The 22070-nt window shown below is 39.9% G+C and overlaps 1 protein-coding gene across 14 annotated transcripts in view; it reads right to left on the reverse strand.

Moving 5' to 3' along the window:
* SVIL (supervillin) overlaps nt 1–22070 on the reverse strand; it is a 128017-nt gene that overhangs the window by 27266 nt on the left and 78681 nt on the right. For 7 of the 14 annotated variants that reach the window (XM_015853191.2, XM_015853194.2, XM_015853195.2 and 4 more), the window contains 13 exons: nt 20699–20782; nt 18490–19128; nt 17755–17925; nt 17062–17096; nt 15934–15995; nt 15413–15552; nt 14546–14641; nt 13082–13331; nt 11673–11696; nt 10154–10640; nt 8524–8743; nt 3428–3557; nt 366–443 (listed from right to left, as the gene is read on the reverse strand). In XM_015853191.2, the coding sequence (XP_015708677.1) occupies nt 366–443; nt 3428–3557; nt 8524–8743; nt 10154–10640; nt 11673–11696; nt 13082–13331; nt 14546–14641; nt 15413–15552; nt 15934–15995; nt 17062–17096; nt 17755–17925; nt 18490–19128; nt 20699–20782 (2416 nt within the window). Of the gene's footprint in view, nt 1–365; nt 444–3427; nt 3558–8523; nt 8744–10153; nt 10641–11672; nt 11697–13081; nt 13332–14545; nt 14642–15412; nt 15553–15933; nt 15996–17061; nt 17097–17754; nt 17926–18252; nt 19129–20698; nt 20783–22070 lie in introns of all 14 variants that reach the window. The other 7 variants (XM_015853181.1, XM_015853183.2, XM_015853188.2 and 4 more) reach the window with 7 other exon arrangements.

The following is a 22070-nucleotide window of genomic DNA, read 5'->3' on the forward strand; positions in this document are numbered from 1 at the left end:
TTTATTCTGAAATAATTGCTGTACAGTTGCATGCTGTTCATTTTGTATGTTTTGTGTTGTTTTTTTTTCCTGTATTGTAATTAATGCAATAGCACCTCCTTCATTTCATTTCTTATTCATGTAGTCTACCAGATAATGAATTTTTAGAAAACTAGTCGTAAGAGAAACAACAGCAGAATGTGTCAGTAGCAGAAATACTGAAGAAGGGTATGCAGTGCAGTGGTATAATGCTGTGTTACTTTAAAGCAGCCTTTGTTAGGTTGGTTAATCAATTAAGAGGACAGCTAATTCCCTATATTTAAAAGGAACGGTCAGAATGAGTCTAACGGACATTGTTGAGCATTTGTGTGCAGACTTTTGCTCACCTGATTAAAAGGTAGAAAAGGATGAAATTTATGGACAGCAGGTATAACAGGAGAGTAAGTAGAAGCATATACAGGTTCCTATGACAAGGACAGAAGCAAAGTGAAGGAATTAGAAAAGAACCGAAGTATCAGAGATTGAAATGGGGGAATGTGCCCCTTTTCCCCCAAGTTCCTGAAGTAAATTAAATCTCAAACTTCTAATTTTCTAGAAGCATCCTCCCTACTGGAAAGCCAGAGATCAAAAAACATTTCCATAATACAACAGCAGGTTTACCAGAGCCAGACCATGCAAGAATTAAACAAGTTAGTAACAACATCACTACAACTCAACACAAAACTAAACAGCAGAGCCAGGAGAGAAAAAATGACCTAGTATGAAAAGCGTATATCTCTGTACCATGCACCATTAAAATGATAAACCACGTCAACCATGATAGGAATCATTCTACGGCAAGTTTAATCATACCCTGTTAAATAACAAACCGCTTACTTTAAGGACAGAGGAAGGAATACTTAGTGAAACTAAGATACTCAAAAACCATCTGGAGGGAACTGCTAAGCCCATGGCATTTAGCAAAGGTGGGTTCACCATTCCAAGCAAAGCCTACAGAGCTGGTCTTACTCAAAGCTGATTAGGTACAGCTTTACTGTCAATGATTATTCTTTCTTTCAGTAGGCTAAAGCAAATACAGAACAGTGCACAGAATGCAGGCAATCGTAGCTCATTAGAGTGGCCTGAAATGAAGCCTAAACACAAGAGCCTCAGCTTTGATTAGCACTGGGTGCAAGTACTTGGATTCCACATCTGAAAAAGAGAAAACTCTTACCACAGTAGAAGACCAATAGTTTGTCTAAAGGTCACTTTTTAGCTACCTTCCCCTGTAAGATTTTTATACTCCTTATCTGTTCAGTCTGAGCCTTTAACACCAGTACCAAGATGCAATATGATGCAAGATGCCATAAGAATTAAGTGCATTTGAAATATCATTCACTGCTTTAAGGTTACTGCAATACAGCTGGTAATCACATTAATCAGGATCTCCGTTAAAACCAACTGACAACAGAACAGGAATTTTCATTCCAGTAAATCTCACTGCACCTTTATCATAAAATCACCAACAGAAAGCAGTAAGATCCTTAAGTACACTGCAGTCTCAAAGCTCTTCCACAAATAGAGACTTCAGTGGCACTTTGCTTCATGGTCCTCACAGAGCAATAGCACCACACTGAAGAAATATAATATTTCCAGATTTAAGGGCATCTGACAGCGATGCGTTGTAACCAGCGTGGTCGGCTTGGACAAAGCTTTACATTATTTGTCATGTATATAATAAATCAACATCACAAATATCAGTATTGCTGTGTGTCTGATCAAACACACAAAAATTACATAGTCAAGATTACACTGACATTTTGGCAGAACTAAAAATGCTTGGCTTTAGTATCTACGTAGCCAAGAGCTAACATGAACCAACACAGTGGGTGACCTTATGTCACAGAAACTTGCAGTGCTAGCACTACCACATCAAAGCTCACAGCCTTCAAGCACTTCATGCTGTCTTATTTGCTTCAAAAGCCTAACTTGTGCTATGCTGAGTGAAGCCGCTAACACAGCTGGGAGAATATGGGTGCTGGAGAGCAAAAAAACCCCCAAAGAACAAAGGTTTTGTCTCTGCCTAAATCTTGGCAGCTGCTTAAAGCTTTTTCCCTGCCCCATTGTCTTTAGCTGGAGTACGTCTGTAATCTGACCTCAACAGTTGTCATTATGGAGACTAGGCTGTTAAAAACGTGACCACAGTTTTGCTTTCCTCAGTCAAACTATTTGTGCTTTAGGACTTCTTCTATCTAGCAACTAGTAACCTGTTTTTTCAGCAAGAACGGCTTTCTTGCCTTTCTGTACAGTTAACACACAACCACTGAAGAGCTCAGGCAGAGTTATCCTTAATAATGACAGACCGTAACAACTGCTTGTCACACACTGATGGAACAATGAGACATTTTGTTATTGTTTGCTTACCTATACTACTTAATCAAAACGGTATGTCACAAATAAATAATAAGAACTAAGGAGTGCTGTTCCTTGTGGTAAAACTGCTATTACAAATCTCATCTGTGGAAATATTCCTTCAAAAATTAGAGGCTTTTGGAACAGCTATTTTATCTTAATGACAGTGTCATTTTCAAATATATTAAATGCAGTACAGAAGCAAATCTCTAGTAGTTTGAATCAGGATTCCATTCTTGAAGTAAATCTCTCAGTAATCCTCTTTCTTTTTTTTTTTTTTTTTTCCTCCCTGTGCTTTGGATCATGTAGCAGAATGCACAGACATTGGGATGAAACTAAGCCCCGAAGCATACCCCTGGGCTCCCATTTAACACCACAGCTGCTAACAGGCAGTCAGGCCATAGGAACAGACTAAATCTAAAACCCATCAAGTATGACATAGATATCTGTCCTCATCAGTAATCTTATGCTTTACAGATCCACTCCTGATGGCCAACACAACCAAAAAGACATTGCTACAGTGAGCTAATGGTGTGAACTTACCTTTCCTCCACACCTTTCTACCACCTCCTACTCTTTTCACTGACAAGACAAAGTACTTGCCCAAGAGGTTCTGGCTATCTACAAACAAAAAGATGACTCAAGACAACCAAAGGCTGACTCAATGACACAGGAACGCTCTGGTATCAGCTCTTCCTTATTGCTTCTATCATTGAACATAATTGCTCAATTAAAAAAAGAAGAAAAAAAAAAGTGTATATATAGAGGACAACACAGCCTTAGCATATTTTGGTGCATGTGGCAGAAAACTTGTAAATATTCCAGAAGCTATTGAGGACTGCTTACTTATTGCTAGCATGACAGTGAAAACATACTTGTTTTAAAAGCTCCCACATTGGGAGAATTGCTTTTTAAACAAGCCTGACAATGAGAGGAATAGCAGAAGCTAGTAGCTGCTATTAGGCATGCCTGTCTCATGGGATGCATCTTCAAAGCTGAAGCATTTCAAGCAAGATGTTTTTTCCAAACAAGGTTTTCCAAACAGGGATAGAGTTACCTTCTTCAACAGCTGCTCAACTTCTTGCATCTGTGCGCTACGATCAGTGGCAGACACTTTCGCATACTCCTGCTTTTTACTTAGCCTGCTCTTCCAGTCTTCTTCACCACTCTTCTTCAGCAACGCCAACCTAGAAGAAAAACCATGTCAGAAGATCAGCTTTAAATACTACACCTCCCATTTTCCTTATGAGCTACCTCTATTGCCTCAGTAATGACACATTCAAGAAAATCTGAAATTAAGTTTTCTGATTGCAGTTATTTACATTTCATACATGTGTACAAAGCTCATAAATGAACAACAAGCCTTTACTGAATGGGTCAAACAAAAAATATCTGACAAAACACACACATCTAGATCTGAGAAAGGCACTCCAGTTACTTTGTATAGTCAGTGGAAACTGCCAATACAATCAAGAGAGGCCAGGGTACAGTGCAGACCATCCTGAAGCAGACATACAAACAGGTCAGATGAATCACTCCTATTTTTCCTCTTCTTGTCGATAATACACAGAGATTGACTAACTCAGCTATGGATGCTTATGCTATAGATGATCAGAGTTAATGAGACGAATCCTATCACTAGTATATATTGTATTCATTAAAAAGAGATTTAAAAATTTATTTTCTTTAAAACCCAAGAAGGGAGAGGTGTATTCAGCAGGCAGCCATCAATAAAGTCTCATCAGGCATGTCAACTGATAACTCTGCAATTAGTAGCTGGACTGCAGTTCCAATGACCGAAGTTACAGTCAGACTGGTAGAGAACATCTAGCATCTCCTTGCTCATCTAAGGTATTGCTGCCATAAATCAGTAGTTACAATGCATGAATAACTTGGTGCTATTGTGCTACAGCTGTGAACACTATCTGCAAGATTCAAGTGGTTTAAAGGATGCCTTAAGCTTAAAATGTAGATTACCGCTAATCTCAGGTAAGCAGGATCTTGAAGAAATGCTATTTTCTAGTCCTAATCTTAATCAATATTCTGAACGTAGCACAGAGGGATAATGATCATCCAAGTGGGCAAGCATCTATGTTTTGCTGGATTAGAACCTGTTTGTCCATACAGTGACAAGCTTTGGGCACAGAATTTAAAAACCTGTATGAATTTTCTAGCTTTCAGAAATCATTCTTAGTATTCCATAAAATGTATATTTGTAATACCAGTTTCAAACAAATGCACTGTTCCACTGAGGCATTTTATTTCAGTTGAATAGTTGGATTATGCTACATAGCTTTTTAAAATCTAAAGCATTTCAGCAAGAATTACACGAAGACCCTTAACCCTATTTGCATTTGCACAGATTCTGTAGGTTGGCAACCTATTTCAATCACAGGAGATGGAGATGTATTTTCAGAGATGTGAATACTATAACCGCCAGAGTAAGTATGTGAGGGCTGTCCTGAACCTATAAGGAGGAGGGAGGGGTAGGACTGAATAGGTTTAGGCAGAAGCCAAGTTTCAGGCAGTTGCTTCCTGCAGAAGTCCAGGGAGTGTACCCACACTACTGACCTCTTCAAGGACACCCAATTGGTCATAAGGCAGTCAGCTGAGGAAAACTGAGGATTCAGAAGACAGTAAATCTACAGCATACAATGGCAGTAAGAATGTTAGCATTCAATAAAGCAGTTATTTCCTCTGTTCCTGCCCAGGCAGGCAGTGCTGGCAGGCCCCACTGCCTGGCTGCTTCATACCTCACTGCACGGCATCAATAAGGGTGAAGAGGACTCACAATAAGGAGCCAAGACCACGGTCATTGCTTCCAGAATGCATACAAGACTTCACTGTCCAGAACTAATCTTCTAGAGTGCATTCACACATGTGTGAAACTGCACAGGAGACCAAGATCATATGGAACTGCCAACACACTGTTGATTCAATACTTATGTTCTCTCAGGTCAGCTTTGCTTAGAAATTATCTTCAGCCTAGGCCTACAATCAGTTTGTTTCTAAAAATATCTATTAGCTGCACAGCGCAGGAGGAAAGATCTCTCTTCCTGTTTTGTTGTTTTTTAAGCCAACCTCACTGCAATGTTTTTGCCCAAGACCTTTGTTCCGAACAGCTTTGCTGATCAGGAAGAGAAAATTTCTGATTCTAACACTGTTCCTGTGTGTCTAGAGACTGTTCTTTTCTCTTTTGAACAGATTATTCACTCTCATCTTCCACTTCTACACGTAATAAAACAACGCACTCCTAGAGTAAGGCTACATCTGTCTGCCCCAGATGATGAAATCACCCCTTAAAAGAAATTGGTATGCTCAGCATGCCATTGAAAACTTCACTGCTGTGCAAAACCTAAAGCCATGCGTATGTTTTGAACCATTAAAAGAGCAATAAATTCACAAATTTGCTGTATATGTGGACTAGCCTATATAAGAATCTAGCTGTGGTATCCAAACATCAATGAAGACTGAAAATAAAGCCTAGTCTTGGCTTGCCTTAACAAAGACTGAATGAAAGTTGGACATCCACCAGCTACTTATCTGTGGTTTTTAAAAATGGTGATCATGGCATATAGCAGACTTCTACAGAAGAGCAGACCAGGTGGCCTTCTACCAACTTCAGTCTCTGTAAACGTACAGATACAGGCTACATGCAACTGACACCGTGTTCAAAGTCTTCTCTGAAATCATAATTATCAGTCTTCGACATAATACCGGTAATTTTAAAGATGCCAGGCATTCATGCAACCCACAGGGATAATACTACTTCAGTGAAATAAATCTTTGTGGAAAATCACTTTCATCCAGATCAACAAGCATGCATCCTGCCCAAATATCATTACATCTGTGGAAAAGCTGTTCTTCCATAAGGTGAAGGAATGTCTGACACAGCCAGAAAATACCCCACTGGATAGGAAGATGAAGTTCATGAATGTAAAAAGAAAAAACAAAACAAAACAAAACCACAGCAAATTAAAAAACAACACCTAAAACACATTGTGTAAAAGGTAATTTTCAGCAGAAATGCTCTTTGAGGTTCATAGTGGGCACCAGCTATGGACAAGCAAAAGAAAAAGATACAACCAGTCATTAATATTATTTTATTTATTTTTAATTCTGGATCAAGAAGAAGACTACTGTGCTACTTTGGAAGGCTAAAATATTTTGATACCAGCTCCATCATTTACAGACATTTGCAGAGTCAGAATAAAAAAATTCCTGACAAGAAAACAGGTATTTTATGGTGTCAGTTCTGGGATTGAGTAGACAGCTACAGAGGCTTAACAAAAGCAATTTCAGATTGTGAGTGTGACTGACAGTCTGACAGGAATATCAGTTCCTCATGAGTCCAACTCAACTGAAGCATTAAATTTAGGACCAAAACAGCTGCTAACACTTGGATCTTCCCCCTCCTTCCAATCTTTGTTTCCCCATCATACTCAGGGAAGGCAGATCATTTACTACCCAAAAATCAGAAGTTACTGGACTTAAATCTTATCTGAACAGACAGATTACATATTTATAAAAGGATGGGGGGGAGAGGAGGGGAAGAGGGGGAAGACAGCATTAAAATGAACAAAGAAAAACCCAGTAAACTGAAGTTGGTAAATACATAATCATCCAGTCCAACCATTCACCTATCACCAATAGTTCTCACTAGACCATGTCCTCATGTCCCTCAACACAATGTCCAAACATTCCTTGAACACCTCCATGGTCAATAACTCCACCACCTCCCTGGGCAGCCCATTCCAACTGCCTAGCCACTCAGAGAAGTAGTATTTCCTAATGTCCAGACTGAACCTCCCCTGGCACAGCTTGAAGCCATTCCCTCTAGTTCTATCACCAGTTACACAAGAGAAGAGGCTGACCCCCAGCTCACTACAACCTCCCTTCAGGTAGTTACAGAGAGCAATAAGGTTTCCCCTGAGTCTTCTCCAGACTGAACAATCCCAGCTCCTTCAGCTGCTCCTCATAAGGCCTGTGCTCCAGATCCCTCACCAGCTTTGTTGCCCTTCTTTGAACATACTCCAGGGCCTTGATGTCTTTCTTGCAGTGAGGGGCCCAAAACTCGACACAGTACTCAAGGTGTGGCCCCACCATGGCTTAGTACAGGGGGACAATCACTGCCCTATTCCTGATAGTAACACTGTTTTCGATTCAAGCCAGCATGCCCTTAGCCTTCTTGGCCACCTGGGCACACTGCTGGCTTACGTTCAGCTGAGCATCAACCAGTACCCCCAGGTCCATTTCCTCTACAGTCTTCCAGCCACTCTGCCCCAAGCCTGTAGTGCTGCCTGGGGTTGTTGTGGCCAAAGTGCAGGACCCGGCATTTGGTCTTGTTGAACCTCATCCCATTGGCTTCAGCCAAGCTATCCAGCCGGTCCAGATCCCTCTGTAGGGCCATGCTACCTCCAGGCAGAAACACACTCCCAGCCAACTTGGTGTCATCTGCATCTGCATCTTTCATGCTCAACATTTTAACTAAATTAGAATGGGTTTTGTAAGTGCTACAAGCAGCTATTGTAGCTCTGGCTAGAACTATAAGCACACAGTAATTATTGTTTAATTTCAGATTAGAATGGTCTTAGGTAGGAAAAAGTCTTTCTAAAACTCCCACAAACCTGTGAAGTTCATCATTCTTAAAAATCTCTGAGCAAATCTCAGAAGTCAAGATGGCAACCATGTATTTCTGAAGGGGGAAAAATCACAAGGTTATCTCCGATTTCCTGTACTCAGCTTACTTAAGAAGAGACCATTTCCATAGAGCAACAAAGAAACACTAATTTAAAAAAATAGCACATTATAACTATTCTAACTGAAGAATCTGAGGAAGCACATCGAGTACATCAACATAAACGTAACTGGAATATGTATTTTTACTGCTTTCATTTTCTGAACTTCTTATTGATCATTCACACAGCTTTCAAAATCAGATTATCACGATCTCTCAAACAGTAATTCTCATTCATCAGGTGTGTCAAGCAGATTAGCTGCATATTTCTACTGTTAGCATTTGACATCTAATAAAGCCCTATAATCACTGTTTAGCTTTCTGAGAAACAGGTTTAAAGCTTCTCTCCTATATCTCTCTAATAACTTTATTTGTGGAGACCATTAAAAAAAAAACAAAAAGTGAAATTCAAGTACCTTTCCTTAATTGACATCGTTTTGCTGGAACTATCGAGGCCATCCTCAGCTGTCTGCATTTTGTTGTCTCCAGCAGAAAACATCTCACAGGAATTCTTGTAGAGTTTTCCCTCCAATTGTTCAGACAGCTCCTGTAGCCTACAGGATGCCGCAGCCGCAGTCTGTGAAAGCGTCCTCGTTGCTGGCGTGCTGATGAGTTCAGAAGTAGGCTCAACATGGTCTGCCCGGTCAAAAGAAAAGCACTGAATTACACTTATCACTATTCTCAAACCTTTCTTTTACATTACTGACACTAAAGCAGCAGATCTGCTTTTTGATATTCAAATCACACGCTGTCCTAACAGAGAAAAAAAATTCTGTCTGAGCTAGCATAGAAAGATTAATTGCTCGGTATTATCTGTTGCACGGACTGGTCCCTTCTGACTGATGTTCACATGAAGCTGCAGAGTATCACATTCAGTGCTCAGCTCTGAACTTCATACGGCTGAGGCACAAACTACTGCTCCTGTCATCACACCAACAGGAGAAAAAAAAACAGCCCGATGAAAGAGAGGGGAACAAAGATCAGGGCAAAAAAAAGGAAAAATTAATGAAGTTAATATATAGGTAAAGTGTTTTAATGTGAAGGTAGCCTACTAGGAGAATATTTAATAATTTAATAAAGATCTTGTTTTTGAGGCAGATCTTAGGGATGTTTTTTCCTGAGCTGCAACTAAACCACAGGAAAAACTGCCCTGAAAAAAATAAATAAATGTGTGTTATCTTTGGTTTTCTTTTTGAACTTCTGCCAGCACAACAGCCCCTGTTACAGGTCTGCTCCTGTTCTATCCATTCCGTCTCCCCTGTTGTCAGAGAAATTTAATTAGAATGGACACTGATTTGAGGAATACAAGCAGCACCATATCTTCCTCCCTACATCTGTTTGGAAACCTTTTAACTTTAAAATTAATTAACTTCACAGGTCAATGACAAAACTGTTTCTAGCACCACAGAGCACTTTTGACCTGTACCCCAACTTAGTAAAAAAAGAAAATTCCTCTGAGAATTACTTGATTTACATTTTGTCACAACACTAACAGGAAAATAATACCACTGTTTCAAAAACCATCCACAACTAGCTATGTATGTACATAGGCAGTTGATTCAAAAACAGTGGCTCAGAGCAGACTGCACAGTTTGCAGCAGACACTTGACCCAGAGCAGATGGTTCAGTGTGTCCAGGGTTTCAGAGGATGGGGCAAATGCAATGGAGGAAAGAATACATCTTAACTTCAGTATGTACTACCACTTCTTTCAAGGTAAGAAACATCAGTGAAAATGAGCCATCTTTAAGGCCTAAAGAGTTGTAAGAATAACTAAGAAAACTGCACTTCTAGAACTTAAAGGCTGAGAAATACATGCGACCTGTTATCTACTGCTTTCACTGGTTTAAATAGCATTAAAAAACAAAAACAAAACAGTCTCAGTAATACTTGAAAAGAAGTTGTAAAACAGAAACACTGCTGTTTGCTGAACCAAACTACACCAACAAGCACATATACTGCACCTCTGTGCAAAGTCTTGCTTTTCATACCACCTTCCAAAACCATTTTGTCTTCAAAGGAGTGGCTTTCTGCGACTTCCCATTTACCTTGCATGATGGTATCAATTTCCTTCCTTTCAGGAGTCTGAAAAAGTGGTTGTGAACTAAACAGTTCCATGCTGCCTTTCCTCAGGAAGCTGTAGGCTGCCTCTTTATGGTAGTCTCCTGTTTTTTCAGGAACAGGATGTATGGTTTCATCCTCAAAGGAGCTGTACTTTCTAATTTCATTAGTTTCATGTGCTAGAAACCTCTTTCCTTCTTCCTCATGCTTCTTTGATGCTCTTTTGCTTTCTAGCACTTCCATTGAGGGCTGCCACTGTTCTGACTTCTGTGTGCGTTTCCCTGATGAGTCTGAGCTTTCTGCTGAAGCATGGAATCTCAAATCATCTTTTGTGGCAGCGCTCACACTTCCATCACTACGTGGCTTCGCATGCATGTCTCCAGCAAACAGTGCAGAAAGGGCTGAAGCCATTGCTGAAACTGATGTTGAAACTGAACTTGACAGGGGAGTAAGTTTTCCACTTTCATTTTGCACCTATGAGCAAAAAAATAACAGAAATAAATTAGGACCAGAGAGCTTCAAAACCATCCATTCCCAAAAAAACCTGTATCACATTAAGTTCCTCAGAGCAGAAGGTGTGCTTCCAGATGAATATACTGCTCTACAAAAAGACAGGATGAGCAATAATGCCCCCATAATTTGGCTGCAAACGGGTGATTCCACCCAGGGTAAAAATGACTGCACATAAACAGCAGCAACGTTAGCAGTAAAGGGTATATGCGTAGCATGCAATATGACATGTCAGAGCTCCATGAAAAGAGCTGTACTGACCTGGTGCTGCACAGCACTGGGAAAATAAATTAGTTCAGGTTCCAGACGCCGGATGACATGCCATGTGCCCAGGCTAATCAACTCTGTGTCTCAGCAGGGCTAATTAGCTTTGGCACAGATCTGCTCTGATACGGTCATGCAGCTTCCAGCTCCAGAGCCAGCACAGCACCAGAGAGAGCATTCTGTGCTGACAGCGGGCACACATTCCTGACACCTTTGCTACTTAAATCACCTTCACAGAGGACTGTTAGTATGAGACTTTCAGATATCAAACATTTGCTGTCCCATACATCTCTGAGAAAAATATTTTTAAAAGTCCAAATTTGCTTTGGTGGCCTCTGCATTAAACAATGAAATTTGCTACACAAACACAACACTTTCTCTGAAGTTTTCCTAGACAATTGAGATGAAAAATTTCCCTGAAATGCAGAGCTTGGCATTTTCTTCTCCAAAGAGGACAAAGGCAGCGAGAGTATTCGTATGCCTTCAAACAGATCAAGAGATGGCTTCTGTTTGATTTATTTGCTGTTTTCTTAAACTTTAGGGTTTGTGGACAGCACTCAAAAGGAGTTGAGAAAAATCACACCATCAGGAGGCAAACAACTGAAAACTTAAAATGCACATGCAAATTCCACACAAAATGTGGACAACACACTCATAAACACATCAGAAAGCAGAGCAAAGACTACTACACTAGCTCAAAGATTCCAACAAAAACATTAAAAAAATAGTTACCGGTTTACTCTTTTTCCACTGCATCTATCAGAATCAGAAATTTAGAGGAGATCAGCAAAGAGATTTCAGCTTTAATTACAAGATATTTACATTTGCATTTATGTGTTTTGAGAAAGAAACCTCCAATTGCCTATTCTGTCACTGCATTTATATTTCTTCCTACAAAAGCTACAACTGTCTCTCCAAACTCCAAATGCACAGCATGCTACATGAAGTCCTTTTGTCAACACACTCCCATTGCGCCCTGGTTCAGAGGCCAGCCTGGTTTCTTTTACTAGGTTCAGAAAGAGATGACAGAACATGCTTCCTCTGCATTTCCTTGCCTGAAATCTAAGTTCATCTGTAAAAGCCTGACAAATTGAAGTGATTGTCACTGGCTTCTTTCTTGTCTGCTTCAGCGCAGATCTGTTGATCACATTCCTGGCCCCCAAACACGTTAGTGACACAATCATTAAGGCTTCCAGGCTTTGACAGTAGTTAGCATTAGAAAATGAATGCAAACAGTACTCTGTAATGACTGGAAATATTTATGCCAAACATTTACTACTACTTCAAACCTAAGAAAATTAAGCGTAATGTACAGTTACATACTCATACAGCTTTGCACCAATATGGTTAAAGAATTCTACCTTCTCACAATTCTATTATTATATGGAAAAATGCATAAACATGAATGAGAATATGGAAAGAGAAGTATAGGAACTTTCTCACACTCAGACTGATCCAAATTTGTAGAAGCACAACATGCAGAACTGTTGTCCCTAAGGAATGGATGCTTCTGTTGTGAACATCAGCTCTGAAATACTGGCCACTCTGCTCTCAAACTTCACTAAAAATACATTCATTTCCAGTTTCAACTACACAAAGAATTCTGTAAGGGGAAGCACAATCCCACTCCACAAATTAAATCACTTCATTTTGACTACAAATTTCAGAAATCTTCTGCTTTGGAGGGGAAGAAAATAAAAACTAGAATCAGTGCCCCCTCCTATAGGAAAACAACAGAGCGGAGCCCTAATCATGGAAATAAATAATGCCTTCAGGAAAGGATTGGAAAGATGCACATCACAGACTTCAATAATGAGATGCGTCAGAGCTTTCAGCCCTTTGGTCAGGAATTTACTTTCAGAAGACATACAGTATTGCACTGGAAAAGACAGATGCTATGCAAGATACAGCGTGCACTCATCAGGAAGATGACATACTCTAAAATTACTAAAAAAAGAAAAGCATATCAATGAACTCAAACATTTTGGAGGATGCTGTTCCGCAGTGTCTGATTTTTGACAAGCTTTTTCCTGTGAATATGTCATGACCCCTGTGCGTAGCTGTGAGCAAAGAAAAGGCCAGCTGTCATGGCATTCTATGTGATGAAAACACAATCGAGAAACAGCTAAGACTGCACTTACCTGCTCAACTTCTCCAAGAGTGACTGGCTGGGTCTGGTAACGAGCATTCATCCTCCTGTGCCTATCTCCTCGACTCCTTGTGGATATAGCCCTGGATACTGGCTGAGACAGTTTGTTAAACAAAGCCATCTTTTCTGCCAAGCTTAATGTGGAAGAATCTGGTTCATCGGATTGATCTTGCCCCATTGCCTCTTTGGCTGCTCTTATCTCCTCTTTAGCTAATATTTTTTGGTGTGCTGATGCCTGTAAGCTGAAGAAACAGAACTAGAAATGAGTTTTAAAGATGCTGTCTCAAAGTTTTAAAATCTTAACCTGAGAGAAGCAGAAGAACTTGCATATGAAGCATAATAGCCAATGTAACGTAGCAGCCTAAGTGATTATGCAGTGGTTCAACATTGGCATGAAGAGTTCCAATTAAACAGCTGAAGATTTAAAGAAATGTTAATTTTTCAATCACAGATTCATTTGATTATTTTACCACAATTTCTGGGAAGGGAAACGCAAGGTTGAAGACAGGCTTTTGAGATCTATCAATTTATACAGAATACAGATCTATGGAGAGACATTTAAGATGCTGCTGTAGAACAAACATTTGTCCTACGTTGTAATTTATGTAAAATTCAGCTACATTAGACATAATTTGTGGAGCGCATTTGATAAAACACGTAAAAGATGGATTTAAACTCCAACTTAGTGCGGCTTTTAGGTTAGCATAAATCGTAATGTCTCTTTCGATTTGAAGGAGAATAGAATTTGTGTTTATTTTTTGTTTGAGTTATATGGGGTGACTCAGTAATAAAGGACAGTTTTGCAATTTACTTCATTAATTTTTAAGATGGTATGACCAATGCTGAAGTCAGACACACTCATTCATAAAAGCTGTAACTGCATTTGTCTCTACAATAACGCTTTCTTCACCTCTAGATAAATTCAGCCACATTTATAGAATTAGTGTATACACTTTCTGTCGTGCTCTTTGCTGAAATGCCCTTGTTCAGAACAGGCAAACAGTATATTCTGCAACGTTACCTATAGGTGGTGCAATTTCTTATCTTTCCTTAAATTTCGCAAGCTAAAAAATATATGTAGAGACAGACAAAGAGGGTAAGTCCTGCTCGTGAAGTCAAGCACCCAGCTTCAGTTTTTCATGTCAGGATGACATTATTGTATAAAAACGTAACAGAGCGAAGAGGCTTCTTGCCAGGTCTGCTCACATGCAATTTCATGTCTTTCACATATAAGAACAGGTGAGTGTGGTTAGAAATGTCCTAAAAACAGATGCTTGACAAAAAAAGCTGCAACGTTTCATCATGCAAACATAAATGAATTTGACAAGTGTTTTAGATACTCTTGAAACGAATATTCACTTGACACATTGAAAAAGGCATTCAAGATTTTAAAGATGCATCTGCTATTGAGGAATCTTGTGCTCCATGTAACATGCATGTTTATCCCCCCCAGTACCTGGTAGGTTGTACTGTGCTCTTAACTACAGTGGGACTAGGTACTCTTGTCACTACTGAGTGGGTATTCACAGAACGTGAAGCATGGGTAGTTTCACTTTAAAGAATTGTCAAGGAAGGAAAATTCACAAGGAGAGAGAAGAAAAAAGCATTAAGAAAAGCAATACATTAAGTGTTAACTACAGAAAAGACCAAAAACAAAACAAAACAGAAAAAAACAAACAGCGATGATTTTTAATTAACAGAGTTACCTGCTATGAACTTTGCAAAACAACATCAAATATTTTGGAGAAACTAAAAGCTTAGAGGAGAAAACAGGCTGTCTCTTGAAGTTGCTGTTACCCATAATGTTATCTTTTAGCAGATTGTTAGATGGATGTCAGTCGCCTTTCTCTTTTTTTTTTTCCTCCTATTCCCTCCCCCCCCCCGAATATTTTCCTTCTTTTAGGAAAGCTTCACGATGTATGAGCAGAGCGCAAAAAATGTTTTCAAGACATACACTTGAAATTCCAGACTCTAAAAGGTTTACCCCAATACAAATACATTACATGAGAAATTGTGCAGACTTCCCTCAGTGCAAAATATCCTTTTCATTTGAATTACAAACCAGTGCTATGATTAATCCCTTTTTCCTAATCCACAGCTTCATAAACCTGCGAAATTACACTTCATGCAGTTCATACTTTACTATTCCCTTTATTTCAAAAAGGGAATTTCAATGTAGCTTCCCCTGTGGTTCTCAAGGAAGTTGGCCCTTAAGAAAAAACATTCTTTGTGCTACAAAGTTGTAAACACCACATATATGGAACTTGTTCCCAGATTTAAAAGCAGGAACCAAGATTAGAGCCAATGCATGCACAAGACTTACGTGGCTGCAATGACCACTTCCTCACTGGTAATTGGCTGCGTGTGTGATCTGTCCTGCAAACGCCGCATTCTTCTCTCCACTGCTGAGCTTCTCGTAGGTGGTTTAGGAATATTCTTCATTTCAAAAGATTTTTCCATTTCCTAAGAGGACAGAATTCAAAACTGTGGAAGAAAAGTTCTAAACACTTCTTTCTTTTCAGCCTTTTTGGATGCAAAGTAAATTGAACTGAATTAGAAGCACAGTAGGCATCACATGGTTAAAATTAACCACACATCTCTTTAAATAACATTCTCAAATAAGGCTTTAAAGCAACAGGTCTGTCGTGTAAGTAGATGGGACAATGTAAAAAAAGAGAATTTAAAAAGTTTGTACTTGGACTTGGTTAACTGCATGACACTTTATTAACTTAGCGAACATCAGCATCTTGAATATGAAATGTTTAGCTATGAACTCTGCAACCTTCTGCACCTTGAACATGAAATGTTTACCTCTATTTTCTATTTAGAAGGTTTAATACTTACTCTGAAAAGCAGTCGCTTTGCAGCTACACTCAGTTTGGCTCGGTCATCTAATTTTTCCTCATCTACAGAAAGCAGAAAACAACAAGCTCACATTAAGTGAAAGTTTTTCTAAGTGATTTCTGAACTCACTCTAAATAGTGTTTAGCTGATGAAAAAATATCTGTAATCAAGAGTTGACTGTACCCCTTTCAGTTGAAGATATATCATGAAGCAAATTGTATAAACTATTACTTGTATTTACCCAGACAGCATCAGAGAAAAATTCTGAACAGGATTTCTTGAGCTTAAGAATTTTCTGCAGGACAGCTCATGTCCTTTCACATTAACTTGAGAAACTCTTATGAATGATCAATATGGTATATTATGGTAGTCTCTGATAACACACAGACCAAGAAAACACTTAGACTGAGATAGACCATTCTTTTAAGGCTCATTATTCATCCTGCTGCACAGAGCATCTATTTTCTCTCAGTCAGCCAGACATGCTGGTCTTTCTGATTACCACCTTGCTTCCCCATTTTTCAGAGGTTCAGCTTGTATCCTGAGGAGCTGAAATCAGCATCCTCCAGATCCAACAGACAGCATCTCAAAGCTGCAGAGTATCAGCTTTCAAATAGCACAAGGCATTACATCTAAATTTAGCTACTCATGAGATTAGCTTCTTAATTTGCGCCAGACTTGCAGAGAGCAACAAGAGGAAGAGAGGCAAGATGGCAGACAATTATATAATTTAATAACCAGCCTCTTCCAACATCCTTAGCTAGAAATACCAATATCATTTTTTCATTATAATAAAGGCTTTTAGTTATGAGACCTCAAATGCTGCTCAAAACAAGTTTGCTTCTTTTTTTTTCCCAGACAGATAAATGTAATTATGTTGAAAAAAATCAAGTCGCTCCATCCTCTACCCCCCCTATACACTTAGATATCTACTGATTTTTAAGTTTAAATGAATTTAAAATCAAGACTGCAGCAGACAAGGACCACGGAAAAGTGGTCCTTCAAACATATCATAGATACTGATGCTTATTTTCAGATGGATTTGTTTTTTACATCGTCAAACACCACTTCAGTAAAGAAAGCACATTCATTCCCATTTCTTCCTTTGAAAACAGTGTAATGACGTACCGTCAGCAGTTGGTATTTCTGCACACATAATGGACCTGGTGAAAAATAATTGAACAGAAGTAAGTTATCTTGACAGAAGACATCAAGGATTAGATTCAAACTCCATTCAAAGCAGCAAGACCTCAAAAATCTTAAGCATAGAGGAACCATGCCTATCTTTCAAGTGTAAACAACTTTCAACAAATTCCACTCATAACATCCTTTAATAAAGCAGAAAGGCAAGTAATCATTTCCAAACTTTAGTAAAGGAAAATTATTCCCTGTCCATCTTGCAGAATATAAAGGTCTAAGATTTGTTGCCAGGTCTATTAATATAAGATATGTAGATTTGATTGTTTGGAATCAATGAAACAGAGCAGGATGAACTCCCTAGTCTATATAAAAGCCTTCAATAGTAACAAGCAAAATCATTGATCATCAGACAGAACCAGACAGCTGCAATAGTTCATGACTGACCACCACTTCACGTACGGAGATTTGCAGCAAATTGCTTTCTGCTGGTTTTTATTTTGTAAGAAACTTCACACCCAAGTCAATTGGAACTTCTATAACAAATGCTTGACTTTGTGAAGTGTTTTAAAGAAAATGATAACCTTTTGAAATATTGATGTTAACAAAGGAACAAATTTTCTTGACAAGTTTGTTCACATCTACCTGCACCAGAATGCTATGCAGAGCTACATACATGCCTACCTATCCGTCTCCTTTCGTTCTGCTGACGTTATAGGTTGGGTTTTAAATCGCTCAGAAGTCTTTCTGTTTTCACCAGGAGTGAAATAGCGCCTTGGCCTTCGCGGCCCTCTTTCACGGTCACCACTGGCAGACAAAGCGCTGCCTGACGTTGACATCTCAAACCGAGATTCACTTTTAAACCACATGATAGAAAGTGCATAGAAAAGAAAATAGAAGAGAGAAGTAAAGCATAGATGTAAGCATCTCAACAGTTCACCAGACATCACTCTGCATGCTCCTCCAGTAACATGCATGGATGGACACATTCCAGCTCCCCACACAACTCGCACTAGCAAGCAGAAGCATGGAAGCAGGATTCAAACCATCTCAGCCTCCAGTACACACTGGTGAGAGCTAAGCCGTGTGCTGTAAGTGCCGAACACAACTGATGTTGAGTGTGTGTCATTTTGTCAAAGACGTGCAACTGTCACACAAAAACATGTCTGAAATGTCACCTACAGGTCCGTTTTCTTGTTGGCATGAGCAGTTTCCAGAAAGACATTACGGAGCTGGGCAACAGAGACCTTTGTGTCAACCATGCCGATCTCACCATTTGCTCCGTTTGCTTCCATGCTCTTACTATGAAAAGCTTCTAGCTTAGGAGGCACAGTATAGTCAGACATTGAGCGCGTCAGGACTTTATGCTTGGACACCTTCCAAACAGGGCCCTTTGCCTGAGCCGGCTGTGATACAGACCCGCTCTGTATGTACATGACAGCTTCGCTCCTCTCCATGTTCTCAGGTGTCTTCAGCTGCTGCTCAGGCGCCTGCTTCTTTTTGCACTCCTGCTCCTGCTGAACATCTGAGCTGACCTTTGGCTTGCTTGCAGGTGAGGTGCTCCCTGCACCGGTATCCGGTTCTTCTCCAAAGAGGCCTTCGTGGCTCTTCCCTTGCTTACGAATCTCAGATGGCAAAATTGGTCTTCTGCCTTTGGAAGCCTGCTCACTTTCTGGGGATTCTTCTTCACCAGGCTTTGCTCCATATGCCAGCACCTCTTTCTTTTCACTCTCTGGTACAGTGGCTGCTGCTGATTTCGTTAAGGGGCTGACACTGTCTGAAAGGAGGCGGCTGCCAGTGAAGATGTTTTCTGGTTCTTCTGTTGCCATCAGCTGAGCTGTGTGCACAATGCCAGCAGGCTGAATATAGCCATGTATTGGTTGGCGGACCGCGCTGACGGGCTGATTGAGAACCCTGTCAAAGGCAGATGTTTCTGTCTGAAGAGGCATGTAGTGGGCTGGCACTGGCTGGGATTTTCTCTGAGATACACTGTCTGTGACAGGTTCAGGGCTTCCACGTGCACTTTCCTCTTTCACCAGTTTCTCTCTAACTTTTACTCTTTAAGAAAGAAAAAGGATTAAAGCTGTGAACAGTAATACCCAACAAGGGAAGGAACACAGACACCTACTGTGGGTACAGACTGCAGTATCATATTAAAATAAAAAACAAATGGTATTTATAAGGCAACCCCTTCCTACCTCCCAAGTATTAGAAGTGATATTGCTTAAGAACATTCAGGAGATTCACAGGTTCTTAAACATGCACGGCTCCTGAGAAGGAACTGAGCAAGCCCTGAAAATGGCCTTCACAGTCCTATTAGGCCACTAGTGTGGCCAAGAGACAAACGCAGTCTCAGACAGACAAAAAAGGGTGATGAAAGCTCATCATATTATCAAAGTGCCTTCAGCCTGAAATTGCAGATTCCACTGGCAGCACTGTATTCAAAGTTTAAAAGGTATCCAAACATTGGGCAGCTTACTTCATATCAAGAGACTGTTGTACAGTGCTAGAGGGGATGGAAACACATGCTGGTTATTCCACCTACACCTTCCAGTGTTGTTAGGCATTCATTTACTTCTCTGCACCATTCAAGACATTTAAAATGTTACAGGTAGCATCACTTCCTATAGTGAACAAGAAAAATGTTATAAGTGAGAGCCTCGGCGCCCTAGGTGAAACTCTGAGATGGCTGCCACTGTTTGGAAGGCTTGTGGGGGATGAAAAGAAAAAAGAGACAAATATTGGTTTGAAAGCAAGCAATCCAGCTCTAAGTATGTGCAATTCCAGGCTTGCCACCATCAGACTTTAGAATGTTTCTGTTGCTAAGAAAAAAAAAATAGTACTACTTAGAAGAAGGGAAAAAAATTGAGAGAATAATTCAGGGTATCCAAAGTTATCCAAAACATTCACCTTTCTTGTGTTTTTTTTTTTTTTTTCTCTTCAAGAACTGGTGCACTTGTTAGTGAAACTTCCAGGTTTACTCAAACACAAAGTTTATTCAGTCTGATAAAGTGATTCTTTAAACTATAATGCACATATCAAGCATTTTCCAGAACATCCACAATGATGTTAGTACTGGGTTATAAGAATTATTCTAACTAGGAATGAGGAAAAGAGTCTTCCTGCAGTGCTTTGCACAGGGGGTGGGGGGCTAAAGTTACGTGTTACTGAATGAGAGGAAGCAGCTGCTTACAGCTCTGATCAAGAGCTTGATGTATTTTTCAGTATTACGTTTTTGCTTTTCTTGAACCATCAACTTTGGAATTCAAGGAATTAATTGTAAGGAAGTCTAACATGTATTGGATTGAGGTGGGAAAATCTGTTGAAATGTGGAGTGTAAAATGAGATAAAATAAGTAGTCATAAAAAATAGCAGAAGCTGGTATGATAACAGTTATGGAAGAAGTGAGGGGCATTTGTATTTCTTCAACAGAATATCAATTGTTCGCAAGTCACAATAAAAGCAGATGCTTCAGAAAAGTTTCAACAGCTCTTTATCTGCAAGGAACAACACTTTCTAACTCACTGCTGTTAAGGGAAAATAAAGGGTAGATGTTAAATCATGACAGAGTAAAGGGGAAGAGGGGGAGTTTCACAGTCCACTTGTTAGCCACACAGCTTGGTGATACCTGGAGGGCCAGCTGATAAGAGATGGTGTGTCCCCTTCTGAATCTTTCTGAAGGAACCATTCAGGTTTTGCTTTCCCTGCACTACTACAGAAAACAGAACTTCAGGTAGTTTTGGAGAAGGTTGCAGTGCATGTTCACCCTCAGATCCCACTCTTCCCTCCCCCATCTTCATCTCAAAACCTTTTTTTTTTTTTAAAAAAAAAAAAAGTGATTACTTTGTTACTGAATATGGTCAAGGAAAAGGAAAGTACAGCAAGGTGACAACCCTTGAAGCAGACTATCACATTTCCACAAATGACTATGTTGCCTTCTGAGTGTTGGTTTTTTTTTTGCAAAGGTAAGTTTGCCAAGTGTACGCTGTTCAGAATTTGAGAAGTGAAAGCCACTGCACAGCTCTATTTCTGCCACTGCAGGTTTGAAGGGAATATGCAAGGATACCTCTACAGTTTGCTGAAATTATTCCTTTAGTGGTAAAAACCAGTCACAGCCTGCACGTTCCCAAGGAAAGTAATATGAGTTTAATGAAATTAGAAACTCAAGCGGCATATTGTACTTCATAAGAAACTCTCTGGAGCAGCAGGAATCCACCACCCTCCCAATGCTCCAATATAGCAGCTTCAGCAGTGCAAACCCTGCGAGCCCTCAGAGCCACCAGGTGAGGGTGTGCTCGGTCACTGCACGACTGGAAGCAGAAAGCTCAAGGAGCAGTAAAAGCAACCTGACTTCCTTCTGCTTCTGTGTTGGAGTTAAAGGCATATAAAGACAAAAATCCTTGCAAGCTTACAAGCCCTACAGGGAACGGTGTTTGCAGGCTACCTCCTACATTCCCCAAGCACTTGTCCACTTCAATGCACAAGAGATTACATGGGGCTCTCTGGCCACACTGGAGCTTCCACCCAGAGGGTGACAACACATGCTGCTTTCCATTATGTTCAGCTGGTTCTGAAAGAACTCCTCACCTCACACTACAGTCATTTGAGATTAGAAATCCCACCAAGCTCTAGGTCTTCTGCTTCAATTTTTCTTATCTAGTCATTTAATAAGAACAGTTGGAAAAGGACAAATCAAAGATTGTTCTTAAGATAAATTTACTGGCAGTAAATACACCGGCAAATCTGAGAACTCACCAACAGCTGTCACCTCATCCAAATCTAGCTTAGAACAAAGCCAAACACCAACTGCTGAAATAACTTTTGCATTCTTTTTCCAAATGCTTCTGAATTCCTTGAGGAACTGACCAAAGAGGAGGCATTCATGGGAGCTTTAACAGGAGCTGACCCAGTAGCTGAAATGGCTCTGAAGAAAGTAAACTTCCCTCTTGTCTCCCGGTATGTACTTTGGCTCATTTTATAGTGGGCAGGGCACAAGCAAC

The sequence above is a fragment of the Coturnix japonica genome, chromosome 2 (assembly GCF_001577835.2).
Source record: "Coturnix japonica isolate 7356 chromosome 2, Coturnix japonica 2.1, whole genome shotgun sequence".
In the NCBI taxonomy this organism is placed as follows: Eukaryota; Metazoa; Chordata; class Aves; order Galliformes; family Phasianidae; genus Coturnix; species Coturnix japonica.